The sequence below is a fragment of the Crocodylus siamensis genome, chromosome 5 (assembly GCF_052110815.1).
Source record: "Crocodylus siamensis isolate JL-2025a chromosome 5, ASM5211081v1, whole genome shotgun sequence".
NCBI classification, from domain to species: Eukaryota; Metazoa; Chordata; order Crocodylia; family Crocodylidae; genus Crocodylus; species Crocodylus siamensis.
In genome coordinates, this window is record NC_143399.1 from 95,423,866 (window position 1) to 95,449,197 (window position 25,332).

Consider the following 25,332-nt stretch of genomic DNA (forward strand, 5'->3'; position numbering starts at 1 on the left):
TTAAAACAGTTAAAAGATGGCATGACTTGAATCTAATGATGTGTTGGGTTTTTTTATGTTGTCTATGTGAACATCCTCAGAGGTGTGTTTTGTGTAATGCTTCCTTGGCATGCAAGCAAGGAGATGATTTTTTTTTCTTTTTTTTTTTAACTAAACAACTCGGAACAACTAGTTTTTTACTATGCCAAACAGAATTAAGCAGCTTGATACTCTGGATTCTCTTCATCCTGTTAACTCTTCCTACTGTGGCAACAGGCAGCCTGGCAGCTGTAAATACTGGATCCTTGACTTAGGTATAAGTACCCATAAAGCAGTTATGTTTTCATGGGATGTTTTCAAATCATGGGAATTGTAGTATATCATGTTTATGGACTTTTTTTTTTTTTGCTTCCCTCTCCCAAAAATAATCAAATTGGTGGAGAATTATAAAAGGATGCTTTTGTAACAAAGGGGTAGTAGATATTCAATTCAGCTGTTACCTCTGTAAAAATCTGGGAGAATGTTGAGAAGGCTCTTCCAGAAAAGAAAGCATTTACATTGTTTGAAGAAAAGCTGTAGAAATGAAAAATGTTACCTTTTTGTTATTTTTTTTGCACGTGTTAATCACCTGATCACTTAACTGGGAGAGTTTAGGATCAGCTATGCAGGATAGTTGCTACCAAGGAAGGTTGGATTCTTTATTATTTACTTGTTGTTCCTGTCTTTAAGTGAGAGGTAGTAAAAGTGCAGTTCTGATAAATGGTTGTTTGGAAGCAGCAAACCAGTTATTCGGTTTCAGAATTGTTTGAAGATCTATCGTTGGTAAGAAGATGTTATGCTGACCAGGGAAAAAATCATTCCTCAAACGGGAGGGATCGTCTGAGGAAGGACCATGAGGGTAGTGTAGGCTATGGCAGAACACTGAAGAAGTTAAGCTAAGTTTGTGAGGGTAGGGTGGCAGGGGATGATAGTAGTAATAGGTAACTGATAATTGTGTTCCTCTCACTATGATATGGTGGTTTCAGTTCTGAAAATAGGATAGCTGTCAACAGGGACCAAGTGCAGTCTTTTCATTAGAAAAACAGTGCTTAGTACAAATATCTAAAATGCTATCACCGGTGTGGCTGCAGAAAGAATTACCCCACCTGTGCTAGTAATTGGAAGTTTTCTGTTTTCCTACCCACTGTCTGTATGTCCCATAAATAGACAACAAGAGCCAAGATATGTAGAACTTGCTGCTCATACCCAGGCTGGTTTTGTGGATTGAACTAAAAGGAGGCAGGGGACACTTAAAAATAGACCAGAATAGCACTTGGTTTGCTATGGACATCTGCAGAGAACATGTGTTGCTAACTGAATGGCATCTCATAACTCTAGCTTACTGAAAGGTTAGGTAAGTGGACACCTATTCTTCATCTAGTAATCTGATGTTTCTTGAAGGGGCCAATGGATACCAGCCTGTGTTTGGTATTTGTCATACAGAATCATGCTATCAGTGTTCTTCTGAGTAACCTTGGTACGTCCAGAAATGATGATTATTCAGCCATTCAAGTTTCAGAATAAATGGATAACAAGTACTGTGCTTTTTCTTCTGTCAAGCTCATGTCAACAAAGTCCTTTGCTGCCAACACCCTTGATAAGCCTTAGGCATTTAGCTGCCTGAGGCCATTAATTCACTTGGCAGGATGCTCCTTCTGGGGAGACCCCAAGCACTCCATCATCTTTGCTTGTGTAGCTTCTCTTCCATCTCTGCTGAGTTCTTGTTACTGTAATGTTTGTTAAGCAGTGTACCACGTGCAGCACTTCCTGGGGTCTTTATAAAGAACATGTTTGTTGAAAGGCCGAGTGTAATAAACCTAGATCAGGCAAGCAATTTTGTTTCTGCTAATTGATAAATAAAGATTGGGAAGTGCATTACTTTTCAGAAGTCTTGCTGGCAAGTGTTGACTCTTCACACTGAGTTATGGTGGAATTCTTTAGGAAGTATGATTTCCACTTAAAGATATCCTGCCACTGCTGTTAAATTTATGTCAATGTGCACAAGGCATGCTTTCAGCAGCCCTTAAATTCTTTCGTAATAAGGGAGATGGTTTGCTTTAAGATCTGTTCTGGAGTCAGCTACACTGGTAAAAGCAAGCTGCCACATATTTAAAGCTGCTTGTTTTTTAATTTTTTTGTTTTGTTTTTGTAACCTTGGAATTGTGCAGAAGGTGCATTAGAATAATAGAAAAATCATAAAAAAATAGGATTGGAAGGGACCTCAGTAGTGTGTTATTGTGGGTCTTAGGAAAAAGCAGGGAGATTCCTTGTCCTCATTAAGCCTTTATTGTAACAACTAACCCCTGAACCGCCAAAATGATCCGCCAACCATGTCCTCTGGATGGCAGCACTTTTAACCCTTACTACTACATCCCCACTATTCTTGGGGAAAAAGTTGATACAGACTAGGTTACAAAAGGAACCTAAGCAAAGGAAAAACATCAGTCAGTCTATTCATTTAGACCAAACTACTTCATAGGTCTAATCTCTTCAGTAGAACTGAAGCACATCCAGACCTAGTGTGGTAAACAGGTGGAATATGACGGAAATGTTCTTGATCCCTATAGAAAAGACCGCTAGGAGCACGTCTAGACGTGTACAGATGTTTGGATTTCCGGGGACAAGAAGCAGTGGTGAACCTTGTGCTGCCACTTCTTGTCCCCAGGGAACGCCTGTGCCACGCATGCTTTAGCATGCAACAAGTTGCCTGGTGAGGTAGGGGAGGCTTACCTGCGGTTCTCGGGGCTTCCTGGAGCTGCAGCCATGGTGATCCTGCCAGGTGGAGCCTGGCTGGCAGCTGCAGCATGGCTCCAAGTGGCCCAGCTCTGCATTTTAGCAGCACATACTGCCGGAGCATGCACTGCTTTGGGTTTTTTCCCACTTTTAGACCCCTGGATATCCCTCTAGCAGTTTAGGAATAACGGTCACAAGCTGGCAGAGGGTAGATTTAGGCTAGATATCAGGAGGCGCTACTTCACGGTGAGGGCATCTAGGATCTGGAACCAACTTCCAAGAGAAGTGGTGCTGGCTCCTATCCTGGGGTCTTTAAGAGGAGGTGAGATAAACACCTTCCTGGGGTCATTTGACCCCAGTACTCTTTCCTGCCATGGCAGGGGGTCGGACTTGATGATCTGCTCAGGTGCCTTCCGACCCTACTAACTATGAGTACAAGCGTAATGCAAAATATTACTAGTAGAAGTTTTGAGCCACAACACAGGTTTACTTACTCAGAAATGCTTTCATAGAATGAGTGGTTTGTTCCTATTCTGAACTCTCTTCTGTGTTATATTCATCCCAAATGTGTCAGCTACCTTTGAACACAGGATTCTCTTAAGTGGTGAATCAAAGAAGGTACAGTCTTCAAAGAAAAGAGGTAAACCAAGTACTCTTGCTTTTTTCTAATTTAGGTTAGCAATGCAAGATGATTATGTTAGGATTTCCTATTTAAAAAAATATCAGGAAATACATTCTCACAGTAACCTCATCCAGTCCAGCAAACATAAAGATGCATTAAGTAAAGAGGAGGCTGGTTGAAAACAAAACTTAATTTGGTTTAACAGTTGAAGGAGGATGTAATGATTAGAGCTTTAACCAAACAATTTCATTTTTTTTTTACAATGATCCTGTTAGCCAGAAGGAGTTAAACAGCATATATATTTTGGTCCCCAAATGGATATGGATATATATGTATAATTTTACATTTGGAAATAGTGGTGGGAATGAAAGCCTTATGGGTGAAACCCACGGAGCAGCTCTACAAAGCAATGGTTTATTCTTTAACAGTTAAGCCAAGTAGTAGGAAGGGCGGGGGGGGAAGGAAGATAGCTGGGCATTTTTTTGCTTGGAGGAAATGATTTTATATCACTGAATATTATTTGTAGCTTTAGTTATCTAACTGCACTTACAAGAATTTATATGGACCAAATTCACTTTGTTTACTTGCTTACGTTTTTCACCATCACCCAACATCAGAATAATTTGCACATCTATAAGCCCAGATAGTTGGGCTGCTGCATAAATTTGGGAAAGAGCATCCCAACAAAGGGTGTCTAAGGGCCGGGTACAAAGGTGGCAGCAAGAAGAAACAAGTGTGATCTAGGTTGGATCTGATCGAGCTCTGAAATCAATGTAACTTTTGAGATCACTGCTGGAAGCACTGCTCTCTCATTAGGAGACAGCCTTCACATCCTTTGGTTCCTTGTCTCTAGCCCATTCTCCCCAAGAGCTAATAAAGAAGCTCATAAAAAGTCTCCTAAGATGACTTTCCTAGCCTGATGAATTATAAATTGTCATTCACTTCTCAGAGTAAAATCTAGCCATAGAACACAGGAAGGCAACAAGGGATACATGTGAAACTTTAAACAGGAAAGACTGAATTTCAGACTTGTTAATAGCACTAGAAAAGCTACACTGAGGTAGTGATTTTATCCACAAGAATCAAGCGTCTCAAAAAAATACTTAAAATTGAGTGTCTGACAGCCTTCAGCTTTAAAGTGAGCACAGTAATTTGAAAAGAAAGGGAAGAGGCACTGGCTTTTGCTTTCTGTTGTTGCATGTGTCATTTTAATATAAGGAGTGCTGTCTGGTGTGGTACATGTATATTTAACTCACCTGCTTTGAAGACTGGCCTGGCACAAGGGCTATGGTAATTACAGGGTCAGAGGTTTCTTTGGCCTCTACTGTGCCAAGGGTCTATGATTCAATTGCACCTGAAAGGGTTAATCCCTCAGAGTACTGGCCTGTGGCCCAGCCCCACCCTGAGGCACACTACTGTTAATGAATACAAACACCCAAGTAAGGGTTAATAAGCAACCTGTATTACAAGCCAAAAGTATCAACAATCATAACAACATGAACTAGTGAACAACCACTTAACAGAACGCTATATACAAATATGTACAGAGAGCAGTACTGGCCTGTCACCAGCAGTGGCAGCTAAGAGCACTGACATCCAGGCTGCAGGGCCTGCTGTCAGATCCCTGTCAGACAGAGGATTTCTACCCTTTCTTCCTCAAGGGCGTACTTGGAGACTTCTGAAGGGAAAGGTGATACTTTACCTGTCCTATGAGGGGGAATGAAATGAAGGTGAGTATCTCAGGTGGAATTCAAATGCATCTTGGTGGACTTATTCTTGTCCCCACACACACCACTCAGCACCCGCACTCCCAATCGTCCCCAGCCTCTCCGGCAGATTCAACACCACACAAATCTCTCAGGCTCTCAGCCACCACGCCCAATGCATACAGACATCCAGGCATACAGCCAGTCATGCACCGTCAGTCACATCTACCTGCACATACGCAGCTTACACAGCCTCCACTGCACACGCAGACATGCACGCACTGAGGCAACAGTCGAGACCCGTTTTATGGTGGCCACCTCATGCCACCTGTCAATCATGCTAGTGGTCCAATCACAATTCATTCATTACAATCAATCAGTAACATTATTTTCTTGGACCAGTCACATTAAATAGTACCACATAAACTTACTAACATAATTTTCCTGCTCTGTTGTTATATAACAAGGTTTCAACTGCGCATGCCTCGGTTCCATAAGTAGGTCAGAAGTTTAGACGTTCCAGAGACTTCTAACCTCTAGCCATCCTACACATGCATAATCAATATTACAACTAGGCCAGGACTCGCACTGTTTACAGCTTCAGCCAGGCTACAAGAGAAGAACAAATAATTGTTTTTGACACTGAAGAATTTCCTCCCAGGTGCTCACTGCTTGGTCAGAGCTGAACAGTGCCTTCATAAAGTTTGATAAATGTGACTACGTAGAGTTGTAATGATCTGTGGAATTTGTCCATTCAGGTTTGACAGGTTTCCTTTTTCAGTCATTGAGAGTGGGGAGGAGGGCATAATTCAGGATTGCTTTGAAAAGGAGACTACCATACATAACAGGCTTTGAGTGGTAAGAATCTTTTCCCTGAAGGTGACTTTTTCTTTTTCCTGCTAGGAACTCAGTAATGCCTAGGGTTACCAACCCTCCCAGATTTGCTGGGTGTCTACCAGAATCAGTATCGATCTCTCCCGGTGACTATTGAAAGCAATCCAGGAGATTGATATTGTGAATGGGCTAATTAATGACATTACATCACGTTGGGGAAAAAATCTCCCAGAATAGCTTCAGTCAAAGTTAGAAACTCTAGTGATGCGCTTTAAATTAGACACAACTTATGGTTCCTTTTGCTTGGTCCTGAGATTTAGCACCTTTGTTTTCTATTGCCTTGATTTGGAGATGTGCAGAACCATTCAAAAGGCACTTACCACCCTAAACATCAGACCTATGTCATGTGACATATCTATGGGGAATAGTATGAGGTTGATCATATTCATTCCACTTAGTGGCGGTTTCCTCTGTTCCCATCTTCTCATTGTAGCCAAACCCTAGAATGTATATGATATTTTAATAACATGCCATGTTGAGTTAATGAGATGGTGCTTGGCCTTGCCTATAGTAACACTATTAAAAAATAACCCGATGGTGTGATGATTAGCCTGCACTGAAGCTGTCGATACATGCGTTGTTTCTTTTTGTTCAGGTTACTCTTGTACATGAAGTTAGAAACTTGTGCATGAACTATATGACTCTTTCAGTTGTCAACTAAACTTCTGTTTACTAGTTATTGAGGACTGGTGGGGTTGGGATGAATTTATCTGTTTGGGATGAATTTATCTGCCATAGGCTCGGTAAGTAACTTGTGAGCTCTGGTGCCCATGAAGATTTATAATAGGGCAAAAAAAAATGCATTTATATGCCCAAAGATAATACATTCTTTGAAAGAGCATGTGTTAGCAAAGTGTGTGGTGGGTTTTTGCAATGCTGGAATCAATGTTTCTATCCAAAACCAAATGCCTTTCCTTGAATATGTTCACTTGAAAGGCTCTATATATTTTGTTGGCTTTGTAGTGTCATCTTCCCCCCAAACTTTTATCTACCTACTGCACTTTTTTATAAGACAATAGCAGTAAAATATTTGGAAAGAGAAAAATTATCAAAGTTAATAAAATATCCCTGAAGCTAAACAGTATGAGAACTTAATTAAAGTTCAAGGTGGTTTTACTGCTTTAGGGTCAATGTGTTTATAAAATGGTTGTTCACAAGCCCCTAGTTGTCTCATTAAAAGTATCTGTTCTTAATAAAGTGAGAAGGGAAATGGCACTACTTCACTTCATCTGCTTCCGGAAAAGGACTTGTCCAGTATGCAGTGTTCCCTCTAAAGTGCGTGCGTAAATAAAAATCTGGCCACACACAAACTTTTAAAGGCTGCACACCTGCCTGGAGAGGAACTGGGCACACAGTGTGGCGGAGGCACCAGGGCCAGTGTGGGGCACTTACCAAAGGTAAGGTCCACACTCATCATGCCAGGCAGGGCAGGCAGCGGTTCCTCCCCAAGGTGAGGCAGAGATGGGCATGGGGGCTGGGCCTGTGGGCTGGTGCAGGCTCTGCCAGCTCTGGGGAACTGCTCTGCAGGCTCCACCAGCTCTGGGAAACTACTCCGCTCCCTCGCATCACCCCTGGGGAGTGACGAGGCACATGGTATCAGGGTTAGGGAGGCAGCAGCTCCTCCCTGAGGTGAGGCAAGGCAGGGATGGGCTGAGGCTGGTGCAGGCTCTACCGGCTCCAGGGAACTGCTCCACTCCCCAGTCCTGACACCATGTGCCTCGCTCCCCGAGGTGATGCGGGGAAGTGGAGCAGTTCTGAAGGACTCCTGCTGTTCCCCCGGAAAATAACCCAAATAAAGTATCTGCAATTTATATGGATGGCCAATCATCTTTCTACATGTGGCACAAACTTCTGGAGTCTGTAGACCAGCGACCCTCAACCAGGCTGCTCCAGCACCTTGGGGTTTCTTGAGAGCCTTTCAAGGGTCCTGAGAGGTGCCACACAATGTTAACACTGTTGGGTATCCAAATATGATTCACAAAATAAACCTAGAGATTTCACACAGGAAGTCATAGTGTAGGCAATACATCAGGAATGGACAGTGAAATTCTCCTAAATGAGAAGAAGCCATCTCAGTGGAGATTTTTAACTTTCTTAGACTGCATTGTTGTTGTAAACGCTAAAATCTCATCTTTTTTTTTTTTTAAATAAAAAAATCTGCTTCCTTTTTGTGCATAAAATAATTGTTCAGAAATCTTTTTTTCTTCTTTCCTGTTTGTTAATGGTTTAAGCTTGCAGAATCGTCACTACTCTTGGAGAGGATTAGCTTCTTACCATCTGCATCACTAAAATAGCTACATGGTAAATTCCCACTGGTTAGACCTGTCTTCAGTGCAATTTCACAGGTATTGTACCAGAAGATATGAGTTAAATTGAGCCTATGAAACTCATCTAACATGACCTGAAACACATTAATGTTTAGAGGTGATGCACAGGTGTTAAACAATCCAACTTGACTGGAGGAAAATATTTGATAGGACATGTGAGCAGGATAGTCAATCTTATCCTCATCTCTCCTTTATACTTACCTGCCATGACTTGGATGAAGGAGAAAAGAAAGGAGGTTAATGCTTTTTGTTGTTCTTGGATGGAATAATGCCACCCTGATGTCAAATGCTCACAGTGCAAGTTTTTTATTTCTAGTTTAACAGTGGTGAGATAACAACGTCCTTGCCAATTACTTCATTGGCAGAAGGTAGTCAGTGGTATAATCAGGAAATACTCAGACTAGTTACTTTGTATGTGCTGGGTAAGGATTCTTTGCTGCTAATTATGTAATTAGCGGCATACACTCTCCACGTCCCTCATTCTTCGTGGATGTGTGATCCTGGCAGTAGTCCCTTGCTATTCCCTCTCTCAATCTGTTTTCCCACTCCCAGTTTCCACAGTCCCACTGGGATCTAGACTTGGAGATAACCCCAATCCCCCTTTCTCTTACTGAGGAGCATGATTCCTCCTTCTTAGAGGTCCTGGCAGATCTGCCACCTGGTGTCTCAGTCTTTCCCTGCACTCACTGGCACAGCAGGGGTTGCCAGCAAGGCAATCTCCTTCTCAGGGATCCGCCACCCAAAGTCTCCATTTCTCCTGCACTCGTCAGCACAGCAAGGTTCCCAGGAAGGCAAACCCCTTTGTCACTGACCTGCTGCATACCTCAGGAGCTTCACTCTTCTCAGAGTCCTTTGTCATCATCTTTTCTGTATGGGAACATTGCTACTCCTCATGCTTCTTTTGATGCCCAAAGGCAAACAGTCTCTTTCCCACGCCATTTTTATGCCTCATTCAGTGGGCTAATCACCTGGTCCTATTGCAGGTGTGCAATCCCTCCCACCTGGCAGGTTCATCATTGTTGGGTCAATCTGACCCAGCCTTGTCTAAGTAAGAGGGTTCTTGCCTGAGTCTGTTACACACCTCCCCCCTAAGTTCAATAGTCCCCCTGCTAGGATGGGTATCAGCATAACCAAAAACACAAAAAACAAGAAGGAAAAAACAAAAACAGACAAGAAAAAAAAGATTACTTCGGAGTTGGTGTCTTTGTTCAACTTCCTGCAGATAAGTCTTGGTGTTGTCTTATTTGTTGCCTGGGCGAGAGAAGAAGTCAGCATTCTCACTTTGTCTCCCTGCCTTACCGTATAATAAAATGGTTTGTAAGACCAAGGACCACCTCATTACCCTAGCATTATGCAGCCTAGCCATCCTTAACCAATATAGTAGGGCATGATCAGTGATCAACACAAATTCCCTCCCTAGGAGATAATAATGGAATAATTCTATTCCCCATTGGATACCTAAACACTCTTGTTCAATTGTGGAGTAGTGAGTTTCTGCGGGGCTGAGTTTCTTATTGGCAAAAGCTATGGGCCTTTCCTCACCCCCATCTTCTTGGAAGACAGTAACCCAAGATTTAACCCAAGGATAAATCTCCTATAATAATTAGAGTACCCCAGGAACAAACGCACTTGTTTAAGTGTCTTTGGCAAAGGATGTTGTTGTATTCCCACCACTTTATCTGCCACTGGTTTTATGACGACTTGACCAACTAGAAAGCCTAGGTGTGGGGCCGGCCTCCTTTCTGAGTGTGCGCTTCCTGGGATTGGCTCTGAGTCCTGCCTGTTTTAGTTCCATCAGTATTTGACATAGGTGTTGACAACGTGTCTCCCAATCTTGTGAGAAAATGATAATATCATCAATGTATGCTACCGCGTACCCTGATATGATGCTCATATCCTGTCCGTTAACGGCTGGAACGAAGTGGCTGCTGCATGAAGCCCAAATGGCATCTGTTTAAACTGGAACAGACCTCATGGAGTGCCAACGGCTGTTTTTTCCTTATCTGCAGCTGCCATAGGAATCTGCCGATAGCCCTTGGTCAGATTCAGGGTGAATATATATTGGGCTCGGTCAGCTTTCTCCAGCATGTCTACTTGTGGCATTGGAAAGGCATCAAATGTTGCAATTTCGTTTAACTTGCAGTAGTCGATGCATAAACGTATAGAACCATCTGTTTTTGGCACCACTACCATCGGGCTCCTCCACAGGCTTCGGGATTCTTCAGTAATTCCTAGTTTCTTCATCTGATCGATCTCTTGTTTTACTGCTGTTGATGATGGGGTTACCTTCTCCAGTGGTCACATATCACCCTTCCTGGTGGTGTCAGAATTTGGTAATTAACACCCCTTGCTATGCCTGGTACCTTTTGGAACACATCCCAGAATTCTAGAATCAGGGCCTTAAGCTCTTCTCATTGTTTGATATTTAATTGGTTATCAATTTCTGGCTCTCCGTGTAACTCTGCGAGGCTCTGAGGTATTGCTATTTCCTCATCATCTAATTCATTCACTTCTCTCATCAACCATCCGTCTCACTGGCACCATTTCTGTAGTAGGTTAATATGGTAGATCTGCTGTCTTCAGGTGGGTGTGGTCCAAAGAACTTCATAGTTGGATGGCAAAATGCCATCTTGCCTGTCATAATAGAGAAGGAAGAATAGATTGTTTTTAAGAGCTGGTGCAGCTTTTTCATCTTTGTATTCTGCAGCAGAAGACCGGGTTGCTGGAGTTAAAAACCAGCTGCAGTAGTTCAACATCATCTCTGTGGGCAACATGTTTGATTCCCAAGTGATCAGTGTACCACCTTGTTTTGTTGTAGAAATGGAAGTATGGTTTTACAGTATCCATAATAGAAACATTTTGTGTTTGTGCAGAAGTTGACTGTGATGGATTACAGTGTAGAAAGCTAATTATTCTTACAACCGAGATGGCAGAGTAGAATACTGAAAAGAGTATTACTAATTATTGTGCAGGCACTGCCTAATTTCTGTGCCATTTTTTAATACACAGTTTTGGAAATGAAGCACTGAACACTCTACGTTTCAAACCATGGAAAAATATTTTGAATTATAACATAAGGCAGGTACTATATATAAAAATGTCATGGAGCATGTTTTACTACAGCTTACCACTTAACAGGAACAGCAAGAGAAAGTTGTTGACCAAAAGTCAGGGTCTTTGTACCACTCAGAATAATGAACATGATTAAAATATCCCTTTCTTTTATATATGAAATAAATAAAGGTTTCCAGTATTCTGTGAACCTGTTTAAAAAAAACAAAAAAAACCAGTTCCATGGAAACAAGTACAATAGCTTCATGGTAAGGGAAATTCATGTCCCCCAAAGAGCAGAGGGTAAATTCCACATTTTCAGGCCTAATACAATGGCAGTTTTGTTGCCCTTTAAGTGGTAGCTGCTTTTTATAGATGCTTGTTAAAGATGAACCATTTAGTGCCCTTTGATACATGTTATAATATTGGTTTACAGAAATATTAGGTATGGATAGTCAAAAGGAAACGCTTTAGCTGGAGAGAAATGAGTTTATGCCATTAGCCAAAGTTTGGCTGCTTATTTATACAGCTGCTTTGAACCTCTCTCCCCCTAATCTCTTTGGTTCAGAGATTAAAGCAGTGTGCTGTGTGTTGACATGTCTGAATAAAGCATGCCCCTCTTCTCTCTTCCCATGCTTTCGCGCACTCATTTAACCAGGAAGCAGGTGGTGTGCAGCTGGGTTCAGTTTTGGGTTTTGTGCTTTCCTCCTGGTTTCTTATAAATAAGATGTGCTTTCACTGGCATCGTACTGACTTGGAGTCTGTTTGTCTTGATTTGGTAGTTAAAGTGGTTTTTGAAGTTGCCCTCACTAAAGTGAACAATAAATAATGTGTAGATGGTGTACAAAATGCCACAGAAGTACTTGATTTGCTTTCTTAAAAAGTGGGAATTTTTTTTCCTTGTAGTGCCCCTGGCCTCCTTTAAATATTACAGCTATTACAAGGTAATATGGAACTAGTTAATCTGAAACAGAGACCTCTGGGTCATCAACTAGTTGGGTACAGTTGATTATTTAAAGAAAAAACCCCAACTGTTATTAATCACACATGTCCCTATATCCAGTTGTAGCATAGCTAGGAATAGAATTGAGTATTCCCTTTTCCCTTCAGCTTCAGGAATTTGTCTGTTCACTTGAGGTGAGGTAACTTTATCTTTTTCTGGGAATGGGTTATGCTGCCTGTTTCTTTAGCTTGTCAGGGCTGGAGAAAATTACGGACTTTCTGTCAACTCTGACCTCATCTCCAGAATAACACATGTGGTTCAGCTTTGTGTTAGGGGAAAGGCAGAATATAAGAGACTTTCTTTTGAGGTTATGACTTGTCTAATAAAATAAATTGTGCTCAAGCAGTAACTAAACAAAGAGGCCAGAAATGTACTAAGCTTCATACTAAAAAATGTACTACGCAGATAATTAAATTTATAATAATTTGGATTTTGTCTTTGGCTTGATAGAACTGAGTAATGACTTTCTAAGTTCTTGTCAAGACATCCATAGGTTCCATTTATCTTGTTGTAAAGTAAAAGCTATGGGACTCTGAGAAAATACTTGCTGGAAAGTTTGCGTACAGCAGATGCAAATGAAGCAAACATGTTCAAAGTGTAATCCATCTGACTTGGCTTAGGAAGGCCATGTTGTTCATGGTCTCATCTTGAATTTTTTTTCTTAATGCATGTCTGAGGAAAAAAGGATTCATCAGCAACCCTAGAAAAACAAATTGCTGAACAGTCTCAATAAAAAAAAAAAATGCTAATGCTAAGGCTCCCAAGGGAAACTGTAAACAGGAGAGAGAACATTACATATATACTTTAAGTATATAGAAGCATTAGGAGTAACATATTCAAAAGCAACCTAGTGGCAGTTTTGTTAAATGAAAGTCAATGTGCCTACATCACTTTAGAGAAATGTTCACCATGTTTAATCAGCCAACTTGATTTTGCTTATATGTGACACTGATGGAACTTGTTACTTAGATCAGGTCCACAGCTCCATGACATAAGGCCCATGGAGCTCCCCACAGGTCTGTGGGGTGCCCCAGGCTCTGCACGCTGAATTGGATACCAAATCCCAGCATGCAGGGCTGAGCAGGGGTAGTGCCAGGCCACAGTGGGTGCATCCACACAGGCACGCATATGCCACTTGCCCCGCCTCAAACCCCTTCAAGGCGCGGCAGCAGGTACATGTAGCAACAAATAAAGGTACCCAGCGCTGCAAACTTGCAGCGCGGGGAGAAAATCAGACATTTTAAAAAGCAGAGCAGGACATAGCCAGGGACTGTGCCCTGAGGCAACCGGAGGCTGGGTCCTCCATGAAGACACTCTGGCTGCCAGAGCATCTCTGTGGTTGGCCCTTGCCCTGGTGCTGAAACACATGGCCAGCCAGGCTGTGTTTCAGCACCAGGGCTCCGGTGCTGGTGAGTAAGCGGTCAGGGGGGCTGGGGGAGGGAACCAGGGGGGCCCCTGACGACCCTGCCCAGTCTCGCAGCCCCGCCGGCCCCCTGAGGCCCCCAACCCCTGCCCCCCCAAACCATACTTTAAAAAACAAAACAAACGAACAAAAAAACAGCACTTAGTGGCAGCTCCAAGTGCTGTGTGGCTGATTGGGCCCCACCCGCACAGTACGGGGCTGGGTGACGGCCCCAGTGGCCCCAGCCCAGGCCCTGCTGTCCCCCCTCCCCCTCTGCTGCCCTGTGCTGCCCCAAGGGGCTCTGCCAGGAGGCCCTGGAGCCCCCCCACCCCTCATTCTAAGATAAGCAGAGGCTTTTTTTTTTTCCTTTTTTTTTCTGGGTTTTTTTTTTGTAAGTGATGGTGCCTGGGATTGTAGGGGTAGCCATCAGGTCCCGGGGGTTCAAGTTAGGGGGGTGGGGCTGGGAGGGCAGCCATTGTGGGGGCTGCAGGAACTGGTGGGGGATGGGGCCAGGTGGGGCAGCAATTGGGGGTCTGGGGAGGGGCATGTGGGCCTTGCAAGGGAGGTGGTAGCCCCTGTGAGAGCCATTTGGCCACTGTTGGGGGGGCATACCCCTTGTGTGGGGACTGAACCCCCTGTTGGGGGGCATACCCCTTGTGTGGGGACTGAATCCCCTGTTGGGGGGCATACCCCTTGTGTGGGGACTGAATCCCCTGTTGGGGGGCATACCCCTTGTGTGGGGGCTGAATCCCCTGTTGGGAGGGCATACCCCTTGTGTGGGGACTGAATCCACTGTTGGGGGCTCATACCCCTTGTGTGGGGGTTGAACCCCCTATAGGGGGCATACCTCTTGTTAAAAGGCTGAACCCCCTGTTGGGGGGGGGCAAACCCGTTGTGAGGGGGCCATCGCCCTGTGGGAGTGCAGCCAAACGTGTTCATGAATTCATGAAACATGTATTTTGATTCACTCTATTATTATGATGAGAGTAGCTTTAACACTGTAAGGTATATCAATAAAACATTGTCCAACTAATCGCTGTCTCTGTCTCGCTTTCTGTCTTTATAGTGGTCTTTTGTTTTACTTGTAGAGGAACATGGATTTTGGGGTATTTTACAGAGTGACTTCGGGATGTTTTTTATCAGGGATTTTTCAGTTTTCCAATAGGGAACACCATAATTCCTGCTAGGGAGGCCAGTGGCAGGACCCTGCTTGCTCATCTTGGACCCATCTGGCTGTGGCTAACCTCCTGGACAAATGGGGCCAAGAGGACATGCTTTGACAGTTCAAAGCAGGCCACCACACCCAGAACATTTTCCAGGTGATAGCTACCTAGATGGCTGGGCAGGGGGCACAAATGGCAGTAGTGCTGCACAAAGGCCAACCCTGCAACCAGAGTCCACTGGCAGCTGGCCCAGAGGGGCAGATGCCTCTACTGGCTGTGCAGTCCGCATCCAGGTCTGGCAGGTGCACAACAGGTCACAGCCAAGCAGCAGCCCCAACTGCCAGACTGTTGCGGTGGGTAGAGGGTGCAGAGAACTCTCACGGCTGCTGCAGTCCAGCTGGCACAAGGGGTAGTGTCTCCAGGTACCAACTGGCTGGGCCCCAGACGCTCCTGAGAGCTAGTAGCCCTGAGCTACTTGCCAGGGCGGCTTTTTATACTGCTGCGGCCAGGACAGGGCACTGCTGAGGACAGCACAGGTGCTGGCCCCAGGCTCTAGTTCCCCCTGGCTGAAGGTCCGGGGGGAGCCAGGTAGGGTTAATTTGCCCCAAGCGGCACAATTTGCTCTACAAGAAAGTGCATGTCTGAGTACATGCGCTGAAGCAAAAAGGCCTGGTTCAAATTTGCACCACTTCTCTTTGAGCTGCTGCAAGTGCACATGCTTGCATGTGTTGATGCACCCAGTGGGAGGGACCAGTGCCAGACTTTCAAGACATGCAAAGGTGGCACCCTGTCCCTAAAACCCAATCCTAACATATCTCAGAGAGCCCTCTACTCATTGAGAGCAACTGTTTTCTTGGGCCAAAAAAATAAAAGCAGAAGATTTTTAAAATGGCTTATAGAGGACTGCTGAAAAGGTGGACTGGGCTTTCTTGCAAACAAGGCAATACTAGAGTTTGATCTTCAAGGACTAAGGGTAGACATACTTCTCTTTTGACCTACCTAACCAATATTCAGGAAGCCTACATGTTTTACACTGCCACTTTTATGAAATTTTGGGAACCAGGGAAAATATAAAGAGGTTGATGATAATCTGACCTTGACTGTTCATTTGCTTCTTTTAAGCTTTTTTTCCTACATGTTTTTCCTTTGTTTGTCTTTAGTCAGTTGAATAATTTTGTGCAGTGAAGGGTGGCAATTGCATGGGAAATAAACACTGATAAGCTAACGTCAGGGATTGGCAATCTTTTCTGAGCAGTAGGCCAAAATGACAGCTCATTCTAAGGCATGCTGATAGTTCCAACCTGGCCATTACCACTGCTTCTCCCCACCACTGAACTGCTGCTGAAGCAAATGTGAACCAAACACTGCAGAAACTCTCACCTTCCCTCCTCCACCCAGACAGATTGCCAACAATATCCAGTCTTCACAGGCTGGATGAAAACTGGATTCAACCTACAGGTTGTAGGTTGCCAACCCCAGGCTAACACAGTCCATCATTTTGACCTTTGTTTGTTTTATCCCTTGGTAACTTTTCCTTTAGCACTAACAAAAAATGGATCCAAGGAATTCTTTTTAGTAAAACTTGCAAACTGGAAGCTAACATGGTACAACCACTTACTGCTAACATAATGAGGGCTAACAGCTCAACTCTGTGGGAGGATCCATTTCAAGAGTGCACCTTGAAATATGGTTGTCTCACTTCATTTTGTCTCCTAGATTTTTCTCCACTTAAAATGAATTGTGGCTTTCTTCCCTCTCTCCTTTGCCCATAAACAGTTGGATGCTAGGCTTTAAAAGTCTAAATATTGCAATAATAGTACAAACAAGTAAACAAACCCTGCACCCTGTCTTCCCCAAGGTATCTCAGAAGCTTTGCAGGGAGGCCATTTGTGTATCAGAGACATCTGTATCAAGGAAAGAGTTGACTAGCCAAAAGCTGTCATTAGGGAGAAGGGACAGCCTTTGTAGGTTAGTTTAACTTGACCAGCCAGAACCGGTTGGAAACTGGACAGACATTCTCTTTGATCTGAGGAAATTCAGGCACATGCCTTCAGTGGCTCAAGGTAGAGGCCGGAGGACACTAGAGCAGCCCTCCCTTCCCTTGCACAGAGTTGAGCTGAGGGGGGTGTGGCCAGGCCCTGGCAGGACTCTCTCATTCAGGAGGTCTGCCTGCAACATCCCAGGATTTTCCCTAATGGCTGCACAAGGGGTGGGAGAGTTGTCAGACCCTTGCTAGCACTCTGAGGCAAGGTGGGGGGTGCAATGCATGCATCTGTTGATGATACAGAACTTTTCAATTTCCCTCCCTGCTTGTCATACTGTCTGCAGCAAACTGACAGGCAAGCAAAATAGCCCAGAGCTGATAAAAGTATTTATCACCCAATTAGCAAAACAATAGCCTCTCTCCCATTACCTCATACTCTTCTTAAACAGCTTACCAGGGGTGACCTGTTGATTAGCTCCAAAAGCCCTGTTCTGTCTGCCTGCCTGCCCCAGTGAAATTGGAGAGACATGCATACAGACACCTCTCAGCATTAGCTAGCACACCACATGCCTGGAGTCTGTGCTGTAGAAGATGGGAGGGAGGAAGTGGGGGATTCCTGCTTGAGCAGGGAGTGGGGATAGGGCAGGGAGAAGCCAACAGACCCTGTTGTGTCTGCAGCCTCTGCCAGAGCCTTATACAGCACTAGCTAGCATACCACATGCTGGCTATGATCTGTGCTGTGGGAGAGGGAAGGTAGGGATCCCTGCTTAAGCAGCAAGTGGTGAGAGGGGAGGGGGTGGGAGATGAGGGGAAGTCAGCAGACTCTGCTATGTCTGCAAGTCTGTGCTGGAGGAGCTCTGCCCAGGGAGCAGGGGGGAGGAGAAAGAGCCTCTGACGATCCTGCTACTTGATCACGGTACACGGTACTCCTGACTTAGCCACTGCACTACTCCTAATGATATGCTTTGTTACAATTACATTGTATGTTGCAGCTATACCATTTTATGTAATGGAGCTGGATCGGTGGCACTCGGTCTCAGAGGGTGCTGTCCTAGTTTTTGCCATGATTCATTGTAGATAAATGCGTGATCTACTGTTCTGCCTTGATTGTCCAGGAGTTGAAGGATTGATTTTATATTTTGGTTAAATTTATTCTATTTAGTCTATCAGCACCTGTCCTTTGTAAGTGGAAGGGAAGTGAGGCAGTTCAAAAAAAAATCTAATTCCCATGATTGTAATGAAAATAATCAGGGCATATGTAATTTTTATGAACAATAGGAGGTTTTACTTATTATCAGTTGAAATGCTTGACTAATAATGGCTGAGTTAAAAATAATGTGCATTTAAGATAAAATACATCCTACATGTTCTCTAAATGCTTTGTTGAATTTGTACTCTATACCAAAATAGTTAACACAGTAATTGTTTGTCAATACATTACAACATATTGTAATCACCAGTGGCAGGGGAAATGCATGATTATTTAATTAGATGTTTATGGGTCTTGAAAATGTCTGCTTTCATGTGGGTGGTCTTTTATTTTGTCAACAGCTGAGATCTAAATTGATTTCGCCATTAAGATACTTTGAAGGGCCCTTGTGTTCAGTGTGCAAGTGTTCATCACTTTTAGCAAACCCAGATCTCTGTAGATATCACATGCTGAGCACACAAACTGGTAGGTCATTTTGCAAAAACACTGGTTCAAGTTTGCAAAGGGGCTTTTAAGCTTCCTGCTCCCCCACTATGTAGCCACCCAGGAGGAAGATACTGCACAGGTCTTGATCCAATGATCTGATGCACCATGGTTAATGCAATGTTATAAGTGAAGGTTTATGTTTCTGCTACCTCACTTTTCCAGCTAATATGTTACATGAAAGGTACAGTCAGATTTTGCTTGTTGTCATGCAGATATGAACAGATTTGGGTGCTATTTCCTCTCAAGTCAATTCTAAATACAGCTTTATAAAATACTGAACTTTTCTCTTGCTTTTAAATTGCTCAATCATTAATATTTCAGCTTTTAAAATATTTTTCATTTTCTATTCTCAGACTCTCTTTCAGTCTCCAGTAATGATGCCAGTCCTCCTGCCTCAGTAACATCGTTACAGCCCCATATGATTGGTGCACAGAGTTCACCAGGTCCCAAACGTCCTGGCAACACCCTAAGGAAATGGCTTACCAGTCCTGTGAGGCGCCTTAGCAGTGGAAAGGCAGATGGGCATGTTAAAAAATTGGCACACAAGCATAAGAAGAGTAGGGAGGTGCGCAAAAGTGCTGATGCTGGTTCTCAGAAGGACTCTGATGACAGTGCTGCTACACCCCAGGATGAAACTACTGAAGAGGTGAGTGTTTGGGGCAAACCTTTTGTGGCCTATGCTTGTTGGACATGACTTGGATTCTCAGTTTTGGTATGCTAGGTGGTACTGTAGCCTGGCGGTAGAGTTTCCTTTGCCTTTTTGTTTTTTGTAGGCAAAGTAAATATGGCATCTCCTACAACTCACCTGTCTCAGGTTTAGCACTCCCTTCAGTTTCACAGATCCCTTGAATAAATAGTAGGACTGAGTGAAGAAAGCACTCTGATTTAAAAATAGAAAAGAGAGGGAAGGAAAATCTCTGGACTTCCTATTCAATGGCAGAGCTCCACTTTCTCATGGTATGGAGAACTAATGTTCTGATAACAAGAAAAATTGCATGATTCTTTTTCCTCCTTTCCATTCCAAAAGAACCAAGGAGACATAGGGCATGTGTTAGCTTGTTTGTTTTTAACTCCTTTGAGGCCAGATATTGCTAAAATGCAGGAATTTCAGACTGTTTGCTGTATTCTGGTGGATTGTCCTGGGAAATGGTTCGCTTTCTCTAATTGAAGGGTGGTTAGCGTCTGTTAAATAATACCTGCATAAGCATTCAGGAAAAGCAAAGCAAAGAGAGTGGAGAAGTCTTTCTACTGGATTTTTCCCCATGTTCATAACTCTCATATATAAATAGTCCTTGGATCCATTTTGATACCATTTGGACCAAATTTCAGTTTTGTACATAGCCCAGGTTGAAGTTAGTGCCATCCTAATGTATTCAAGGAGACAGACAGGTTTATGCTGTATTTTTTCACCTTTTACTTCCTTTAAATCTAATTATTGGTTATATTATCTAAATAATCTTATTACCCAGATTACAGGTAATCTTGTGGCCAGGTCACCTACCAATGTTCTCAGGTTAATTATATAGAATATCAATTATTAGTATCTAATATACACTTAGATATCTGGCATATTTTATTAGATTTAATGTGTCAATTAGGGGATACAGTAGCAACTAGCAAGAAATGGACTCAGGACTTAGCACCATAAAGGTGTAAGGGCCGCAAGTTTGGGAATAATTTGGCGCTCTTCTCAAATGCTTGGCACTCCACTTGATACTGGCTGCCAAGTAGACATTGAGCCATTAATTACTCCTCTCTGAGCCTGATGCTTTAGTCAATTTTCTATCTACCTTCAGTCCATTCATCCAGTCCATATTTCTTGAGATTGCCTGGGAGAATGTTGTAAGAGTTGTATGTTTCCTGGCTGCCTTACCTATCTAGCTATTGCAAATTGCATGCTTTTGAAGGGATTAGATTTTTGGCAGCCAGGCCTTTTCTTTTGAAGAGATCTTTTCAGCTATTTCTAGACTTGTCGAGAGGGTTATGAACATTGAGTAGTCGGGCTTGATCTACTTTGTGGTCCTTTGAAGGAGGTAAAGAAGTTTGAATGCCTTGATCTTTGCAGAGAGGTCGAAATGAGGGGCTAAGCAGTGGCACACTCTCCAAATCCTCCTCCTCTGGTATGCAGAGTTGTGGCGAGGAGGAAGGTGAAGAAGGAGCAGATGCTGTACCACTCCCTCCACCAATGGCAATTCAGCAACACAGTCTACTCCAGCCAGATTCCCAGGATGACAAGGTAAAAGGAAAGCATGGAAAAAATTGATAAGCAGAGAGAGTTTCATCAAAGAGAACTCTTTCTTATCTAAGAATGAGCACTACTGCATTAAATGTGTGTCATCTTGAAATGTTTAAAGCCTCTTTGTGTCATTTTGGGGCAGCTTGGGTTTGGCTACAGAGAAAATGTATAAATCGTATGCAATTGTACAGTCGAGTACAAAGCAGAAGTATTTTATAGGCAAGCTCAGAAGGATCTTACACTGAACACGGAGATGGGCATCTGTTTTGTGTGCCTATGAACATATAAACACATGCCTAATACATGCACCCTTTCTAGTGACTTCATTTTTTGTAAGCAGGGAAAACTTAAGATTGGGAGCCATTGATTTTTTGAAGTGAAACCCTTTTACCCTGTATATTATTCAGCAAACAAATCTTTTTTTTTTTTTAGCCTCACCTCTGAAATGTTTTGTGTATCTTCTTTCATATACACAGGTTGACTGAAATTAGGAATAAAGGTACAATAGCTTATATGTTAAGAGATACCATAGTTTTCCCAGTGTCTGTAATGAATTTCCCTCTACTATGACTCCACAATAGTTATTTGCATCCCAGAAATACTCAAAGAAAGAAGCAGCAGAAGGCATCCTTTTAGATTGAGAGTAAAAGAATGAATCTGAAAATGCAAACTTGGTCATTTTCTAGTAGATGTGTAAATTCAACAAATGAATCTTATTGTCTTGTAACACAGTTGCTTAAAAAAAAAAGAAGTCATCCTCATGCATAGATCGAAGCCATTTATTTCAATTTTCAACCTGGGTCAGGATTTATGGGATAGTTAAAAAAGCCTGAAAATAATTATATGAAAATTGAAACGTTGATTTTCTCAGCACAGACTTTTCTTCTAATATCCTTGTATTCCCACTGTGCTGCTTAAAACATACTAGTGTTGAAACCTATAGTATGAGCTCATTGTGAGTGAATTTTGTTGGCAGTTACTCACAGCTTTGAATGAAGCAGATGTTTTTGGCAGGTTTTTTTCCTCTCTCTCTTGCACTCATGGCATTTTCTCCTGAGGATCTCAATCACCTCTAAACAATCATTTCCTGAACTGCAGTGACTTTTTTCCATATTCTGCATATATTAGTTTCCTGTATGTTTTCTGAACTGGAAACTATTGGAATACTGATATTAATGAATAAACACACAGGAAAACTGCAGAAATTCAATTAAAGATTTATTTTCTTCTGATCTTATGTAGTCTTTTGGGGTTTTTCCCACTAGGTAGAAGATGATTGTTTAACCTTGCATATACTGAGGTAACAATAGTGTTGATGAGAACAGTATTTCAAAATTGGTTCCTTCACCAGTGTAATATAAATAAACTTTAAAACTGTCCCAGATTATTATCTTTATTATATAGATTTAACTTACACTGCAAGTGTAGTTATGCCAAGGGATAATGCTAAAGTTAATATCAAAACTTTGGTAATAACATTATACTGCCTTTATATTGAATCCATAGTGTGGCTCTACCACACCCTCTACTGTTGCAACATGGCATCCATTCAGAGCAGCCTTTTTAGTGTAATATTGGATCTCTAGTACCATGTTGAATGGTATACTTCAAGTGGCTTTAAACCTGAAGATAATCCTTGATTGGGTACCTATTGTTCATAAACAATGTTGGAACCTAAAGTTGCTTCCACTCAAGTGTAGATTTGACTGCCAAGGTTTATTTCAGTTTAAATTTTGCCTACTTTCATATAGCATTTGGATAGCCAAAATATGAAAATACTGGCTTTTATTCTGGACAAACCTATGGTTGAGCATATGTTTTGTAAAACTGTTCAGCTACATTAGGGAATTGGGATAGTAATATTTGACCACATCACAGATCCGTTAACTCTGGGCTTGCTCAATTTAGGGTGTGTATGCAAGTGCCGGATACTGGCCATATTGACTTGTCTAATATCACTAAATAACAGAATCATATTCTTCATTAGCTCTCGTCTGCACAATATGTATTCTTCTGTTCGCACGTGTCATTTATCTACATATAATAGAAGCTTATGAGGTTTTTTTGCATTTTTTTGGCTAAACACTATTGATGTTTCAAGACAGTTGTTATGATTGTGAAACTAATTGTTTGGTTTTTGTTTTCTCTTTTCTTTTTTTGTCTTTTTGTAAACTTTGACTGCAGCATTATGTTGACTTGTGTTCTGTCTCTGCTTTGGCTCAGTTTCCCTACCTGTCCATTTAAAGTTTTACATACATTTCTCTGCTCACCCTACCCCACATTCCTATCTTGATAAAGCAAAAAAACCCCAAACCCAGATCTGTATATTGTCTTTATTACATTATGGGATAGCTTGTGCAACCCGATTTCTATTTTGGATTTCACTGTAAATGTCATTTCTTTGTCAGCTGTGTTTGGACCATTTGCAGAATTATTGAGTCTGTTTGCATGATGTGCATCTGTTTAGTCCTTAATATGAAGTAAGGTTCATATTATATCCCTTTTCATCTTCCAGTTATTTAATGATACGTGTAATATGCAAACCAGCAGTGGGTTTGCTAATTACTGAAGCTTAATAGAATGGCCCTTTCCCAGAATCCTTTGCTGTGAATGCGTTTTACCCTCAGTTGTAGCTATAAACTGGCATCTTGTAGCTTGTGAGGCCAGAGATCTTCTATACTCTGCACATATCATTGGGAAAAATGGATGGCACAAAGAATGGTGAGCTTGATTTCCCCCTTCCAATTTGGGTACTCTTCTCCAGCTCTTTTTAGAAATGTAGATATTCTTGACTTCCTCCTCTCCCTTCCCTTTTTCTCCAAGAAGGTCTCTGTCTTATTTCACAATATCTGTATTGGAATTATTATTGCAGTTCTTTAACATATTTCAGTATTAGAAAAAATGTATCCATTAGATATAGAGCTGGTTAGTTGCTATAATTTGCATTGCTGTCCTTGCAGATGTTAAAGGAGCTCCTAAGAGCTCCTAAGAATATCTCCTAGATCTGTCATCTGCTGTGAGGAACTAGGAAGTTGCATCTTGGGGCACTAAATTGATTTAAAAGAAGCATGGGCAGCTTTCATTATTTGTTTCTATAGAGGATTATTTTAAAATTTCAAATTGTAGCCTTTTACTAGAGAGAAGGGAGTTTATTTTCAAATTAATGCAGGAAAAGTTTTGCCTGGGTAGGTTTATCTAAGAAACATTTGAAAAAGATTCTTGAAATTCACACATTACGAACTAACTTTAAGGCTGTCCTTTCATCTTTTTTTTTTTTTTTCTTTTTTTCTTTTTTGTGGCATGGCGTAGACATCTTCTCGATTGTTGGTACGGCCCACCAGCTCTGAGACACCAAGTGCTGCAGAACTAGTCAGCGCAATTGAGGAACTCGTCAAAAGTAAAATGGTGAGACTGAGTAGCAGATGAGCATAAAACAGAAGCTAAGCCACGGTGCCTTGAAGCACTGCTCAATGAAAACTCTGATACATTATCCATGAGCTAGAACACTTAGAACATGTTTCAAAAAGTAGTCTCACAGCTTCATATATGACAAGTGGCATGTGTGCAATTTTGTGCAAATGATGTATGTAGTGGTGCTCAACCTTGCCAAATGAATGGAAAGTGGTATGTTTCTGGACTGGTTTCTGCCTAGTTTTCGTCCACAGGTGCCATCCTGTTTGGTGGCCCAGCACCATGCTCTGATGTGGCCACATACTATCCCAATCCTACCATGCACCCCACAAGCCAGCATGCAAAGTCACATTATCCATCCCACAGGGCCTCCCTACAGGTCCAGAAATTTGGCAAAGGAGTAGCCATTAATGCTGCCACTGCTCCCCCACCACCAAACCTGTGGGGAGCCATATATACACGTAGAGAGAGAAGATGATTTGTTAGTATGGGATAAGTTTAGGATCATGTGTCCATGGTGCATTATGCTGTAGAATTGCATTACACTCTGTGTACCCAGAAACTTTTATAAAGTTTTGTCAAAGTATAACTGGTGTATGTTGCACAGATTTAACCATAAAGGAAGCAAATAACCCGAGCAGAAGTCCCTACCCCCTGGCTGTCAAGCTGCTGTCAGCTGGTAATGTTTTGTAGGCATTGTGGCAAGAGAGAGAATCCTTCCCTTTTTTTTTAAAAGATTAGTGCTCTCTTGGCATTTTTTTTTTTTTTTGCACTGGCTTGTTCACTTGGGTAAAGTGATTCCAAAAGGAGAATTTAGGGCCTGATTTTTTTTTTTTTTTTTTTGAATGAAAGTACATAAAGATGCAGATATATACTCACAAGGGGGTTAGATGCCAAGATACTTGGGAGACCCCCCTCCCTCACCCCTGTCCAATAACAAAAATACCTAAATTTGGGTACAACCCCCACCCCACCCTTGGTTTCTGGTTGGAGATTATCTTTAGCATTTAGTAACAGCTCATTCATTTGTCAGGATTAACTATGTAGGGCTTGGTTTACAGCAGGCTGCTTTTATTGCATCTGATT

At 42.3% G+C, this 25,332-nt stretch overlaps 1 protein-coding gene across 4 annotated transcripts in view; it reads left to right on the forward strand.

The window, feature by feature from the left end:
* Window positions 1-25,332, forward strand: part of TRIO (trio Rho guanine nucleotide exchange factor) — a 394,215-nt gene that overhangs the window by 325,160 nt on the left and 43,723 nt on the right. For all 4 annotated transcript variants that reach the window (XR_016442705.1, XM_090049848.1, XM_090049849.1 and 1 more), the window contains 3 exons: window positions 18,953-19,245; window positions 20,665-20,835; window positions 24,145-24,240. Coding sequence is in view for 3 of the 4 variants with exons in the window: in XM_090049848.1 (XP_089905974.1) it covers window positions 18,953-19,245; window positions 20,665-20,835; window positions 24,145-24,240 (560 nt within the window). In the remaining variant the exon portion in view is untranslated. The remainder of the gene's footprint in view (window positions 1-18,952; window positions 19,246-20,664; window positions 20,836-24,144; window positions 24,241-25,332) is intronic.